The sequence below is a fragment of the Saccostrea echinata genome, unplaced genomic scaffold (assembly GCF_033153115.1).
Source record: "Saccostrea echinata isolate AGI-Se365-2 ecotype Australia unplaced genomic scaffold, CSIRO_AGI_Sech_v1 ptg000009l, whole genome shotgun sequence".
In the NCBI taxonomy this organism is placed as follows: domain Eukaryota; kingdom Metazoa; phylum Mollusca; class Bivalvia; order Ostreida; family Ostreidae; genus Saccostrea; species Saccostrea echinata.
Window position 1 is genome coordinate 46834958 of NW_026889758.1, and position 15855 is coordinate 46850812.

Sequence of the window (15855 nt, forward strand, 5' to 3'; positions counted from 1 at the left end):
TTCTATCCTATCCGATTTCGCTGCCGTATATTAACTAAATAATTTAAAAATGATTTGAAGATAATAGACCATCGATATTCACTGAAAACAATCACTGAAGCCATCCAAAAATTAAGGACCACAATAGGTGAGAACAACTGTGTCACTAATTACTGTATATACACAGCCACAGGCGATAATTGGTGTTTTAGAGGTAGAAGACTACAAGCTATAATTACCGTATGCATACATGTATTTAAATTAGTTTTTGATAAGTTTTTGATAAAAATAAGTACTTTGAAATATCCGAGTAACCGAGTACCATTTTTAGTATTCGATACTCGGACGTTCGATCGAGTACCCGGTTAACCGCGTACTCGTTGACATCCCTTATATATATATATATATATATATATATATATATATATATATATATATATATATATATATATATATATATATATATATATATATATATATATATATATATATATATATATAAGTAATACACACTACACACACACAAACACAAATTTCTAATGGAATTTATTTTTGCAACGGTGGTAACAACCTAACTGATATAGTGAAATGACCTGTACCTGTTGACCCGATGAGGTTGAAAGACACGACAATGTGTGAAGTTTCTGATTTTTTAATAATGCATCTGATATATAAAATATAAAATAAAGGATTTAAAAATTGAAACCGCAATTCTATGTCCTTGTTTGCCGTACTCGTCATTGTATGTTGTCTGTTACTCTATCTGTATATATATGTTTATGCCCATTTGGCCCTGATTTGGTGGTAATAAATCCTATTCTATAAAATTCATTATATTAGTTCAGTAAACCCCCTTTATACACATGCACAAGTGGCGACGGTTGAGAGATTGTTGAGCGTTGCAATACAGAGAGATCATAATATCTCTCAACGGTCTCCCAGCCTCAGCATGATCTCTCTTTGAATCTCCCTAAGCCTCCACAGTCTCCATCGTCTCTTCAAGGTTTTGATTCGACCAAAAACAGTCTCTTGACGATCGGAAGGTAATCAATGATTATTGGTGTCGAAAACGTTGAGAGAGAGAGAGCGAGAGAGTAAATGGATCGCCCAGCAATCTCTTAAATTGGGTGTCTCAGAGGTCTTTCTAAGATCGTTTTGAATTAAGGATCCCTCAATGCCTTGACTGGTCTCTCAACAATCTCTCAGAAGTCACTATAGAGAGCAAAATAACCTTCAATATCGGGGAGGGGGGGGGTCATTCAGGGTGCTCACACAGTCCTAGATCGCTTACTGATCTCGACAGATCGTCATGAAACGAGGCAATAAAGAGTACCTGTTAGTATAAACCGGTGAATCCATTTTAAAAATTAACGTTAGATCTTAAATCATAGCTAGGATTTGTAAGCAGTGCTAAATAGGAATGATCTCCTTATACCTGATAACACTTACACAGAGGCGGACTTTCGGAGGCTTTCAGAGATCACTAAGAGATTACATCGCTAAAAGATCTGTCAGCGATTTACATTTTTTTAAAGGGGCCCTAAGGCATTGGGTTCGAGTTGACTAGAAACCGTTGACTAGAAACATTTCGTGATAACAGATAACATTGGGCATTGTTCCAAGACTTGATTTGATTCATATTTCCCAATTTTAACAAATATCAAAATCATTAATCAAGAACCCATCAAGAATTACACCTCCTCCCTCCAAATTGATGCACAGTACGTTCAATTTCCATGTTAACAGTATTTGAATCGGGATCGGAAGAAGGGCAAGAACTTATTGGATCGTTGAAATCTGTCAGTGTCAAGTTATAAGGTGCACATAGTGCTTGTAAACGGATGGTTATATATAAAGTAGTGAGTAAATATGGACATAAACACTTTCAATATACAGTTCTATATCATTTATACAGTAGAGCACGTTTCATTAAGCTATGAAAATGATATTGCAGTGTCAATGACTCGAATATGTTTTCCACAGGAGAGGGAAACTGCGTCATATTGGATTATTGGCATATTTCATTGGAATTTAGATGTGCCTGAGACTATCATTATGTAGTCAGTATATATTTTTTTGAAACATTGATAAATATTTCTATTTTCAGAAGAAGGTTTGGTCACTGTGAGGAGTTTCTAGATAATGAAATTTACTGCAGGTCCATTTAAATATGGCTAGAGTTTGAAGAAAAAAGCTTTAGAAAAGGTCTGTATATAATTAATCATCAATAATCTGTAGTTTTGGTAAACATTCTTTTGCCTCTACTCTTCATTACAAACACATCACATTTGTTTTACTGGTAACGGATATTGGCCAATATTGTTGAATAATTTTTTATTTAAATATTCTTGAAAAACATAGTGATGGGTTTAAATATTTCTTACCTAAGGTAAATACAATAAAAGGATAAATATTCTACCCCTGTGTATCGTCTTTGTAACATTGGTATGATTAATTTCCACAATATTTACAATTTGAAACAATGACCCAGATTTGAACATGTGCAAGTGCAAGTCAGAGAAACCGTAAGTATGTAAACAAATGCATCTAAATCAAAATTTTCAATGTGTTATTGATCCAGATTGAGTATGTTTTCAATATTACAAGCAAAGATATTTCATGAAAATTGTGTCTCGGAGATGGTTGATTTAAAAGCAGTAATATATCATAAAAAGTTTATCATAAAATTTCTCATAGTGTTTAGTTTTAGAAAAAAATTCATTGTAAGCAACATGTAATGTTTATATACTTATGTAGAATTTTGTTCAAGGCATATTTCAACAATAATTCCAATCCGCCAATTTTATTTATTGGGTCAGCAAAAGTAAAGGACACTTGATTCAATACTGAAAAATGAATGAAGAAAGGGCTTATATAGGCTATGCCTGCTGCCTAATCCAGTTATGTATTTATTGCATAAATAAATATGTTCAAAATTGAAAAATGAATGAAACCTTGGATTATCATGATTATGTGTGTGTGTGTGTGTGGGGGGGGGGGGAGGGGGGGATGTTTTAATTGACATTTCTGTGCCTGTACCATTCATATTTTGGGAATTTTGTAACCACCTACTTGAAAAGCATAGAAATACGAATTAAACAATCAAGAACATTTGGAACTTCGACAATGTAGGTTGAGTGCATGACATAACAACAAACAGATTCCCAACCGTTAAAATGACGACTGTACAATAAAACTCGGTTATAGCAAAATCGAAGTCCTGGGGACCTGTAAATTTACTTCACTATATCCATAATTCGTTATATCCGTATAACGAACCTCTATACATATATTTAGTGAATTCACAATATGTTAGGGAAGCAATTATTACAAAACATACATTGGATAACTAAGGTTTAATTATGAATTGAATTTTATATACAAATACTTAACAAAAATAATATCAGTTCAGTATATAAAACTTTGAGATCTTTAAAAACTCATTATAAAGATGTAAATTCCATTATTTTTAACCTCTAGGGGACTCAAAATCAGTTCGCTATATCTATAAATTCATTAGTCAGAGTTCGTTATAACTGTATAATTTTACAAAGAATTGTTAAGAATTTTGCTGGGGACCCTAAAAAACTTCGCTATATCTGTGAATTCGCTATATATCTGTGTTCATACTAAACCAGCTTTACTGTATACAGACCAAAGAAAGAATTAATGCTTAATAAAGTAAGTCTATAGCCTGACCCAGTATGATGACTGCATGTACTTCACAATTCAAGTTTACATCATTAATGTATTATTTATAAAATGTTATATCACCCATTTAATTAAGAATTTACAAAATAAACTAAATACTATATAGTGTTGTGCTTTGCTAGATTAATTAAAACTTTTTTTATTTCTCTAATTTTCCTTGCTGTCTTTTCTAGACTTAGATATTTCCTGTAAGATATTGATGTCTTGAACATATCTTGTTAATGAGTAATTTAATTAGTACGGGGAAAGCTGGTTCAATGCTGACCTTGTGATTCGCATTGAAAAGAATTATTTCATTATATTAACTAATGCATATAATTTGCTAAAAAGTTTTCAAATGAGTAATGACATAACCATGATGAATACTTCTATTAATTTAAATAATGAGAGAGAAGGGGAAAAGGGGGGTTCCTTTGGTGTAAATTAAAGAAACCAATTATACTCTTTTTCTATGTACATAAAGTAAAGGAAAATTTTGAATCCAATCAGTTCTGTATTTATACCAATATGTCACTCTGGTGTGTGTATATATATATATATTCAGTGTATACTTAAGAAGTGGTATGTAAAAGTGGTATCTGAAGTCACTTTGATGTAGTAGGATGTAAAAGCTGGCCAAAAAACTCAGTTATTCACTAACAGTAACATATTCGAAATTTCATTCAAGTCACACAACATTATGCAACTTGTACCTGTTTATTAAAAAATTACATGTGAATTTCAAGAGTTGCAGGGCCACACTAAATCATATTAGCGCCCTCAGTCGATATACTCCATGTATCTTCGGTCAATATCTGTCATCCTGGGTCATTATAAATGCATATTGACCTACATTGAGTCCATATTTGTATAATACATGTATTAATATGCAATTATTCCCAAGTTATGTGGATTGAAATTTTTTCAAGTTATGGATCCTAGGGTGTGGCTTAAATCTGGAATAATATTTTCATAATACATGATAAGGACCCCCCTAAAATCTCAAGAACAAGGCTTTGTCAGTCACATAGTAAATGGAAGCATCCCAGTGTTATTTGGTTAATTGGTTACCCTTTGATGCTAGGTTTGGGCTATAATATGATGTCAACATTTTCATTGGAATAAAGAGAAAAAAAGTTATGAAAGATCAGTTCTGAAGAAAAGCAGGGCCCAGGTTATGCAGGTGAGTGTTGTGGCCCATAGGCCTCTTGTTTAAAAAATAATTTAAAAAATACCATCCTTGAATCAGTAGTTATTCTTTCCAACAGATTTTCAAAAAATAAAGATGAAACTTATTTCACTAGAAGTATTTGTTAGTTGCAGAAAATTTTATACTAGTATGTATAAAGGTCAGAGATTTCATTGCCTGATCTAGGAAATGAATTTTATCATCTAGAAATATATGTATATCTGAATACCATTAATATTCCTTTTCCTAACTTTGTTTTGAGATTAATATGAAATAAAATTTAAATAGAGAAAAATACATTGCAAAATCTACCACATGTACCATATATTCTAAATTCCCAATTTATGTGAATACTTATGTCGCAAAATAACTCATAGACATCAAATCATGAGAACAATAATTCACAAGTGGACTGTTAATCAAGAGTATATAGATCTACATTTTATGTACATGATGTATTTTAGCAATATAAAAATAAGAGTGACTGATATTATATCATGTTATGTACATGATATATTTCAGCAATATAAAAATAAGAGTGACTGATATTATATCGCAAGTGGTGCTTCTCACAAAATTATGTGAAAATAAATTCCTCACATATATTTTGGAATCTAGATCAATATCAACCTGAGACTCATTATTTAACATTATTTCATCACACAACATTGGTCTCTTACTTGTTACAGTGTCTCTCAAATTGTTGATATGGTCAACAAGATATGTTTGTGAAACACTGATGCCCCCGTATGGCAGCTTATGGCAAAGATTAAAGTTTCTTAAAGCCATAGCTCCAACCAATCAAAAGTTATGGGCAGGGTTCAAGTTTTTGTGGACAGACAGACGGACAGACAGGGCAAAAACTATACCCCTGAATCTTCGATTACGGGGGCATAAAAAACTTTTTATGCCACTTGTAAATCAATGAACTGGAATTATTTTATAGTCTATAAATAGTTCCTATATGATCTGTACAAATGCAAACAGTTCAAAATACTTGTACATATTCACTGGATTTGATCATATTCACTGAAAGGTTAGTAGCGGCACATCATCGCAAACCATGGGTTTTGTGTCCATTCTATTTCCACAAACGGGTTTGTGGAAATAGAATTCATGGACACAAAACCCGTGGCTTTCCACAAAACCTGAGTTGCCACAAACCCGTTTGTGGAAATAGAATGGACACAAAACCTGTGGCTTGCGATGATGGCAGCGGCATTTTACAAACTCAGTGTCAGCAATATTGCTTTCGGTAAATCCTGCAGACACTAGCTATGCTCCATCAAATACAATTGTACCTGCATTTGTGTCTAGATTTTCATGGAGTTCCTTCTATGTGCATGTATTCTAATCAGTGCTTTACTTACAACTTCCATAAATTGATAAGGGAACTTCAATTATAAGAAAGGAATTCTTAACCTCCCACCCCACCCCAGAATTCCTTAGAAACTATTTTTTCTTCAATTTGAAAGGTTCTTTTTGGAATATCTTACCCAAGGACTATTACAGACCATTTATATATTATACTATTAATAGATTCCTAAATAAATGCGAAGAATTAATTATCACACAATTTCCCGAGTACACCACTTGTGAAATAAAATTACTCGCTATTATTTTTATGGTGCTAAAATCCTGGTAAAATCCCTTGATTAACCTTCTACTCCTGAATTATTGTTCTTGCGATTTGACATTAAAGAGCCATTTCGCGATAATAAGAACCTGCGAAAAATAAGGAATCTACAATACTGGATATGGAGGGTTTGTGGTATTAAACATCACTGAGTAAAAACAATATTGTATTGATCAAGGTACACAACTCCAGAGAATTCTTTGACCTGAGTGTGTTTTCTCCCTGCTTTTCATGAATGCATTGAATGGAATATAATATTGATAGTCATAATCATGGAGTATTAGGCTAGGATCACAGTAAGTGTCAATTATTTTCCAAGGTTGCTTTTGTTATAATTCATTCCTATGTAAACAGTATAAGAGGTAACATATGCAGATGTGCATTTTCCACTGTTATTTAAAATTTTCAAGAACTAATTAACTCAAATTATTGTAATAATTTTCATTGTCAGAAAATATACCTATCATATGTTGTACTGTACTTTTAATTAGACTAGTGCTTAAAAAGGTTAATATTGAACCCTGGCATTCAAACATGCAACATCAAAAGATGAGGTTAAGACAGGATGCATAGCACTAGGGTTTTGATTTTGCTGGATGGATGACACTTTTATGATTGCATAAAAATGCATGATTGCAAATAAAATGTTGAGACTAGCCCTCTTCAAAAAATTGTGAAATGATCCCTTGTTTCAGGGTCTGCAGAGTGTGGCATATTGATCTTCATTGAAAATCCATATCTTATGAAGTCCTCTTATTTATCCTTACTTATTTACTTATGGACATCTAGCAGGAAACTGTTGTTCGTAATGAGTTCTCAACATTTTATCATTAATTCATATTTGTGAAATACAAACCCCCTAGGTCGAGTAATGGGATGTTTTGTGCCGATGCATGGTTTGCCCTCAGATGGTTCTGTTTTGCCCTTTGATGGTTCATGCTACAGTGTTTCACTCTGGATGCAAAAATGTGCTATTTATGTTGAATTTGTTCAGCAAAAAATAATGCAAATAAATATAAATATATGCCAGTATGTATATATAAGTACATGTGTCTCGCTCAGAAAAAATCATGGAAAAGTATCCACTGTGGCACAAGCACTGTTTAGCCAACTCACTGATATTTTGCATATATAACATACCAAGGCACAAGAATATTTTAGTACATGTTTCACACCTCGAACAAAGGGTTTTTGCTGCCACCAAATCACTTGGTATTGAGTCCTACAAAACACTGACTATTTTTTGCTGTCAGACCTTGATCATATTTGATTTTTAAAATGTCAATTTAAGGCCATTTTTTCATGAAAATTACTACAGTTTCAGAAGAGGATAGATAATCTGAGCTATTTAATATACTGAAATTGTGTAATTTTTTTACCCCAAAAATCTAACGAAATTTTTATTCTTTTTTGCTCATGAACTGGGCCAAGTGAAATATGGACTCTCCATGAATGACCAATTTTGCAAAGTTTGCTTAAATTCAGAGTAAAAAACCTCTTTAGATATATCATTGAAAAGCAGGGGTACATAGTGATGGGGGAGTCCATCTGTCCGTACATCCATCTGTTACGCTTTGGGGGTACATGTATATACATCTCTTATCCACAACTCCTCTCATACCACTGAATAGAATTTAATGATACTTTCACAGAATATTTGTTACATAGTGCCATTGTGCATCTCCTATTTTACTTTTTGATCAGACACATATTTCGGGTTTCCAAAAGCAAAACAGAGACACCGCCATTATTCCAATAATATTGAGGGGTACCCATGCATCTCTTATCTGTGATTTCTCTTATACCACTGAATAAAATGTTGTAATGATACTTTCACAGAATATTTGTTACATAGTGCCATTGTGCACCTCCTATTTTATTTTTTGATCAGACACATATTTTCGGGCTCCCATAGCAAATCACGGACTTTGCCATTATAAACATATGGGAGACTGGAGTATCATTTTGTGAGCTCAGTGCTCACAGTTCTTCTAGTTATATCTTAAAACCTCCATCATAAGTTAAGAAAATACTAGAATATTGAGCTCAGAAAAAAGTAGACCTACCATGACAAATAACCTAAAAACATATGCATTCAGCAAAATGCAAATTTCATCATATGTCATCCTTTATAATACATAACAAATTATCTATCCCAATAACACAGGTTTTCACAAATTTACCTTATACTTATTAATCAAAAGACTTTTATTTACCTTGAAGCTTGATGCTTTCTAAAATTTCTATGTACATTATTTAAAAAAGGTCAGATTTTTTTGGGAAGGGGGGATACACGTACATATTGATTTTATTGACCCTATACCTTTACGTAAATTTGAGTTTTCCCAACTCTGAGTGTTCTTTTTTTTAAGGAGAGAATATTTTATTTATTACCTGATCCAACAGATATTAGCGGACTTGTTCTTAATTCAGCTTAAGAGAAATGTTTTTTTTTTTTTTTATTTTTAGCTCACCTGAGCTTTTGGGATCAAAATTTGTCTGTTTTCTGTCGTTGTTGTCATAAACATTTTTACGATTTCGTTTTCTCCTCCAGATCCACTTGGCCAATTTCAACTAAACTTGATATAGAGTATTGTTGGATTAAGGGCATTCAGGTTGGTTCAAATGAAGGGCAACATGTTCCCTCTTTCAAGGGGAGATACTGAAGAAATAGTAAAAATTGGGTTGGGACATTTAAAAATTTTCTCAAAAACCACTGTGCCAAAAAAGATGAAACTTGTGTGAAGGCTTCCTTTTATAGTGTAGATTCAAATTTGTTCAAATCATTACATCCGGGGATAGGGTGGGGCAATTATGGTCGATTTAACTTTTACATGTCAATATAAAGAGGCATGATTAGTCATATTCATACAGAAGTATCATCAGCAGACTTGGGGTAATGCTAAATATAATGGTAATGCATTGCGATGTATTTTCAGATCTATGTACGAGTATGTACATGTTGTTTCTAAATGTTCAAAATTGCCAAAGAGTCATATTAGACAAAAACTAAAAGCTTCCATACATGTATAAAGTTGCAGATTCAAGTTTGTTCAAGTCAGTGGCCCTCTGAGTTACAATGGGGCAAAGCTGGGGATCAAAGATTTTTTTTATATGGGAATACTGCAAAAAATTGTCATTTATCGGGGTTGAATATTTAAAATTTTCCTGGTTTTAGAAATTTGGTAAGTAGAAACTTTGGAGGTCTACTAGAAACTTAGAGTACATAGCACATATTAATGTAAAACTGTGTTTTCCCTAAGAACTAGCTACCAGCCAAAGTGACCACTTTAATTGTCAATGATATAAATGTCACTAAAAAACAAACTTTAAAAACATAACTGTTATAAGGTCCATAGAGATTTTATTCATAAACCTGAACCCCTAGCCTGTTACAATTGATCTCAAACCCTTTACTTCAAAACAAAGGGAAAACACTGTATAATGAGGCCCATAAGCCACAATGCTTACCCTTAGTTACCTTGGCAATGCTGTTCTTGAAAAAAATTTTAAACAATTTTTTTCTATATATTCCCAAGTATTTTTTTTTCTATGTATTCCTAAGTAAAACATTTTTTTCTCTATATTCCCAAGTAAAACTGTGACTGTTGCCCAAAGGGCAATAACGACCAAACTTGCATCTACACTACATGGGAATGGTTGTATATCATTATGACCAATGATGGACTGTTCTTGAGAATTAATTTTAAAAGAAATTCTCTATTCTTATTTTAAACTATTGTGGTCCCATCTATTGTGGTGCCAAAGAGGCAAATGCATAATTGACCAAACTTGGATTAAGATTTGAACAAATATGAATCTATGTTACATGGACATGGGGATAGTGGTACATGTGTATATCATTTATTAGTGGTCTTAAATCTGCCAAGGGTTTGTGGAGAGTGTGGTGGATTGAAAAGGGCAAGATGAATTTTTTTATGCTCCGTTTGTCTTTTAAACTGACATGTTTTTCCTTAAATAAGAATAAGGGATAATTCAGCTTGGATATTTAAGAATACTTAAAATTAATACTGCTCAGCTGATTTACTCGGTAAGATTATTCAATTTTAATATTTTTTTAAGGTTTTGGAAAGAGGTATGAAGGCTTCTGCAGTGCAGTATGATTTTATGGACAATGCCAATGAAATTCTGCACCCCAAGAAGTACTTTTCACATCTGTATCAAGGAAGTATACCAGAAATCTACAATACGTTCTCTCCTACCAAGCCTAAACCTCATGAACTGGTGACCAGAAATGAAGGTTTTTGTAAAACAAAATCATCACTAGGGTTCCGATATGGCCTTAGTGTTGGTCAGCTAATAGAAAGGATCAATAAAAAAGTAGAGGTCAATGAATTGTGTATTAGTGCAAAAGAAAATGGAATAAGAGCTGCAAGTCCACAGCCAGTAGAAAGCTTAATTACACCTATAAAAGACATTAAATCATTATTATCCATAGAGAATGATGACATTTGTAAGTTTGAGTGCCAGGTGAAGGAAGCAGATAGTACAATGGCACTGAGTGAGACATCACAGAAAAAGGAGAGACGGTGGGCGTTAGGGACTCAGAATCCTTGTCAAGTCTGTGGGGATAAGGCAGCAGGATTTTACTGTGGAGCATTCGTCTGTGAGGCTTGCAAGGTACACTTTGATTACTTTATATGTTTTTCATTGGGTTGAAACCTTTTTTTTTTTAGCCAAAGGTTAGGTGCATGAGCTTTAACCATTGCTGCAATGTCTATTCATTTTGGAGACTTTTAAATTTCTGTATTTATCCCAATACTCTTTGCTATTTTTTTTATATGTATATACATGTATATTTATAACTATTCAAGGTCTGTCTAATAATTATTTAGACAGTGTTAATTACTAGGCAAAAAGAGAGGAGAAATTATGGAAACATTATGTAACAATCTCATTTCTTTTTAACTGTATGTTAAATGTTAAATTTTAAGGAATGGGCTTTAAATCACTTGAAATCCAGTATGATGCTACACCAGTAGAAGTTTAAGATGTTACTGTAACATCATTTTGAAATTACTGATATGAACAAATGAACAAATAGAGAAAAGACAATCACTCTCTTTATTTGTCTCTGATAAATGACCTCAGCTCTGGTCCAACATTTTGATCCACTGAAGCAGTGCATCTTCAGAAAGTGTGTCACAACTCAAAAGTTGGTCACTGTGACCTCATTTTGTAATTTAATGGCAATACATGTACATGTGATACTGATAGTTAAATTTTGGTCCAACTTATAAGTGAGTCCTAGAACAATCAGTATTTTTTGTTTGATGAAATGTAGTATTTTCTTAACTTTAACAAATATCATTGATATGATTCTTTTGTACAGGAAATGAACATCTTAAGTTACCATATGTGTAAAGTACAAGTTCCTACAGATTTTAATGATTTTATTTTTGTTTAAAATGTATATTTTTTTTATTGTCCCTCATTTTCATGAAAGCGAGGGGATCATTAAATCTCTGTCTGTCAGTCTGTCCATCTGTCAGTCTAGCAGTCTGTCACAAAAACTTTAACCTTGGTCATAACTTTTGAATGAGAAGAGATAGAGCTTTCATATTTCACATGTACCTTACCTCTGACAAGACCTTTCCAAGTATACTAAGATTTTTGACCTTTGACCTTGAAGTTTGACCTACTTTTAAAAAATTTTAACATTACTTTAATATATTTGACACGTACATTACCTGTGTCAAAATATTTCTGAATGTGCTGTGGTATATGACCCCATGACCTTGACCTTCATGTTTGACAGAATTTTCAAATGTTTCATCAGTGTTGCTAACTTTTGAAGGAGCGAAGATAGGGCATTTATGTTTGACACCTGCTTTACCTGTGTCAAGCATTCCCAAATGTACTATGATTTTTTAACTCCATGACCTTAAAGTTTGACCTGATTTTCAAAAATGTTAACATTGCTGATAACTTTGGATTGAGAGAAGATATGGCATTTTGCATTTCACATGTGCTTACCTGTTTCAAGACCTTTCCCATTGTGTAATCTGTTTTTTTTTTTTTAAATTTTTATGCCCTGCTATGAATATGGCCGAGGTATATAGTGTTTGTCATGTCCGTCTTCCGTCCTTCCATCCTTCTGTCCTTCCGTCCTTCCGTCACACTTTGCGTTTAGCTCTGTTCAAAGCTCAGGTTCAAAGAAACTATCCAAGATATTTTTATCAAGCTTCATATGCTGATAGCTATTGATGAGAGCTATGCAACTGCATCAACATTTTTTGACCTTGACCTTTCCTTTGACCTTGACCTCACTTTTCTTAAATTAGTGTTTAGCTCAGTTTTAAAGATACCATTCAAGATAGTGTAATCAAACTCATATGTTGATACATACTGATGTAAGCTATTCAACTGCATCAACATTTTTTGACCTTGACCCTTTCTTTTGACCTTGACCTCACTTTTCTTAAATTAGTGTTTAGCTCAGTTTTAATGAAAAAATTCAAGATATTTTTAACAAACTTCATATGCTGATACATGCTGATGAGAGCTATTCAACTGCATCAGTATTTTTTACCTTGACCTTTCCCTTGACCTTGACCTCACTTTTATTAAATTAGTGTTTAGCTCAGTGTTAATGAAAAAAGATTCAAGATATTTTTAACAAACTTCATATGCTGATACATGCTGATGAGAGCTATTCAACTGCATCAGTATTTTTTACCTTGACCTTTCCTTTGACCTTGACCTCACTTTTCTTAAATAGGTTTTTAGCTCAGTTTTAAGGATACCATTCAAGATAGTGTTATCAAACTTCATATGCTGATACATACTGATGTAAGCTATTTAACTGCATCAATATTTTTTCACCTCGACCTTTCCTTTGACCTTGACTTCACTTTTCTCAATTTGTGTTAGAATGTTGCATTATTTATTAATATACCCTTGGTGGGGCATTCATGTCCTATGGACATATTTCTAGTTTTAACATGTCTATTACTTGTGATAAAACCTTATGGATTGTATTATTATATTTAACCTCATGACCTTGATCTTGAAGTTTGATGTAGTTTTGAAAAGCTATAATATTTGCCATAACTGTTATTAATTCAATATTTTTTTTTTGTTTAATGCACAGACAAGACAGGACACACAAACAAGACAGTTACAATACGCCATAAATGATGGCATTCCATCCACTAAGACACCGAAAATCCTTTGAAAAAATATTGAGTGCATTTGTGTGTATTTGTTCAATTCAATGTGGATTTAACCTTTTATGTCAATTAAAGAAAAAAAGATTTTAATTTTTAATAATATTTCTAACTACAGGTATTACTCAGTTATTAAGTCTATAAACGAAGATGTTTGAAGAAGTATTTTTGTGATTTTCTATATTCTCCTTATGACCATGTACCCCTAAAAATGGCTGTAAATTATAGTCATACTGTATAATCCCTATTAACCGCCCCAGGCGATTAGAAAATTGCAAAAAGGAGGCATTTATTTTGGTATTCTCTTTATAATATTTAATGTCATATTTTAACTTCAAAAAATCTTGTGCAAAAAAAATAAATTCAGAAAACAACTAAAAGATTGTTTAATTTTCCTTTAAGTTAAGATAATCCACCCAAATTATGCTAAATGTTTCATTTTTCCACAAATTTTGAAGGTAACTTTCACTTTCAGAAATATATAATTATTAGGTCGTTCTAAAAATCTTTCACTTTCAGTAATACTTTACGTACGAGTTACCCAATAATCAAGCTTCACTTTCACTTTCTTCAAATTATGGTGGACTTTCGATACGATTCTAGATGATTTTAATCACTGTAGAGGGGGCCCTTATTTCCTGACAATTGAAAAAGACCCGGGGGGGGGGGGTGCTTATAGGGGCAGGGGCGGTTGATAGGGATTATACGGTAGTGTATAATTATCATTCTAAATTGCACCTTGCAGCTGCACTATACATTTAATAAAAAGAAAACATGCTGTGTACTTTTAATTGATTAATAAGCGAGTGCTAATTACTCATTTTGAAAAGTTTGAAAATCCTGTGACAAAGACTCTGACATAGGTTCTACCTTAAAGAAAATGATCGGCAAGTGTAAATCTCTCATCCGTTTTTAATATACATGTACTGAAAGATTTCATACAGAAAAATTAAATTATTCAAAAATCTGCAACATCATGACCAAACTGATATTTCTCGTAAGCAGTAGAGCTGTTAGCTGTTACAGAAATTCTGTATTTATTTGGGATTTTTGTTTTATGGATTGGCTTATAATTATTATGCTTTTGGGGTACACTTAGAATTGTAGTTATATTTTTAAATTACATCCTATTTATACTTTAGCAATAATAATGATTCACTTAAAAATGTTAATTACACTGATATGTATTTGGATTGCCATTTATGACAAAAATGTAATATTAACAAAAATCATTCTCATCTCCTCTCATCTAAAAGTTATCAGATATACATAAAAAAAATTAAGACAATGTATTGCCAACAATAAATTAAGAATGAAAAGCTTGAATTATGATGAGAAACAAATTGAATTTCTGGAAACTACAGGATAAAGCTCTGAACCAGAGACATAAATGACATCGCTATTTATGTCTCTGCCATAACATTCATGCATGAAAATTTTCTCATTTTGATACACTATAGCTATCCATAGTCAAATCTTGTCCCAGATATGTCTTTCACATTGTGAAAACAAAGACAATCAAACCACTTCCTTTTATTTTTTTGAAAAAGCTCTTTTGTGTTTTTCTTTCATTATAAAGGAAAGAAAATTCAGGTATGCTATAGTAACTTTATTCCTATGTAGTTACAAATAACAAGGTCACAGCTTGTGACAGTGAGTATATTCATAAATAGAAATGCATCATGTAGTTCCAGACAGATGTATCATGTGTCCTAGGAGTGTTTTTCATTTAATTTTAGCTCACCTTAGCTGGAAGCTAAGTGAGCTTAAAAGCTTCTCTGATCACAGTTTGGCTGGCATCTGTCTGTCTGGCCATCTGTAAACTTTTTAGCTCACCTGAGCTGAAAGCTCCAGTGAGTTTTTCTGAACACCCGTCGACCGTTTGTCTGTTAGTTCGTCTGTAAACTTTCACATTTTCAACTTCTCAAGAACCACTGGGCCAGTCGATAAGAAGCATGCTTGGATGAAGGGAAGTTTAAAATATTAAAATGAAGGGCCTAGCCCTCTTACAAGGGGAGATAATCAGGAAAAGACAAAAAATAGGGTGGGTCATTAAAGTCAGATGACACCTTCCTCAATAATATATAATTTTTTCCCAATAATTTGTCATTGAAATATTTCTACCTTAAAGTTTCCTCCTAAAAAGTTGAGGCACCTTACCAATTGGCATT

At 32.7% G+C, this 15855-nt stretch overlaps 1 protein-coding gene across 1 annotated transcript in view; it reads left to right on the forward strand.

The window, feature by feature from the left end:
* Positions 1-1772: 1772 nt before the first annotated feature.
* The window catches only part of LOC133182921 (probable nuclear hormone receptor HR3), a 47995-nt gene continuing 33912 nt past the window's right edge, over positions 1773-15855 (forward strand). Inside the window, exons 1-3 of the mRNA XM_061317780.1 lie at positions 1773-1838; positions 2087-2184; positions 10578-11135. Of these exons, the coding sequence (XP_061173764.1) occupies positions 10593-11135 (543 nt within the window). The 5' untranslated portion in view covers positions 1773-1838; positions 2087-2184; positions 10578-10592. The remainder of the gene's footprint in view (positions 1839-2086; positions 2185-10577; positions 11136-15855) is intronic.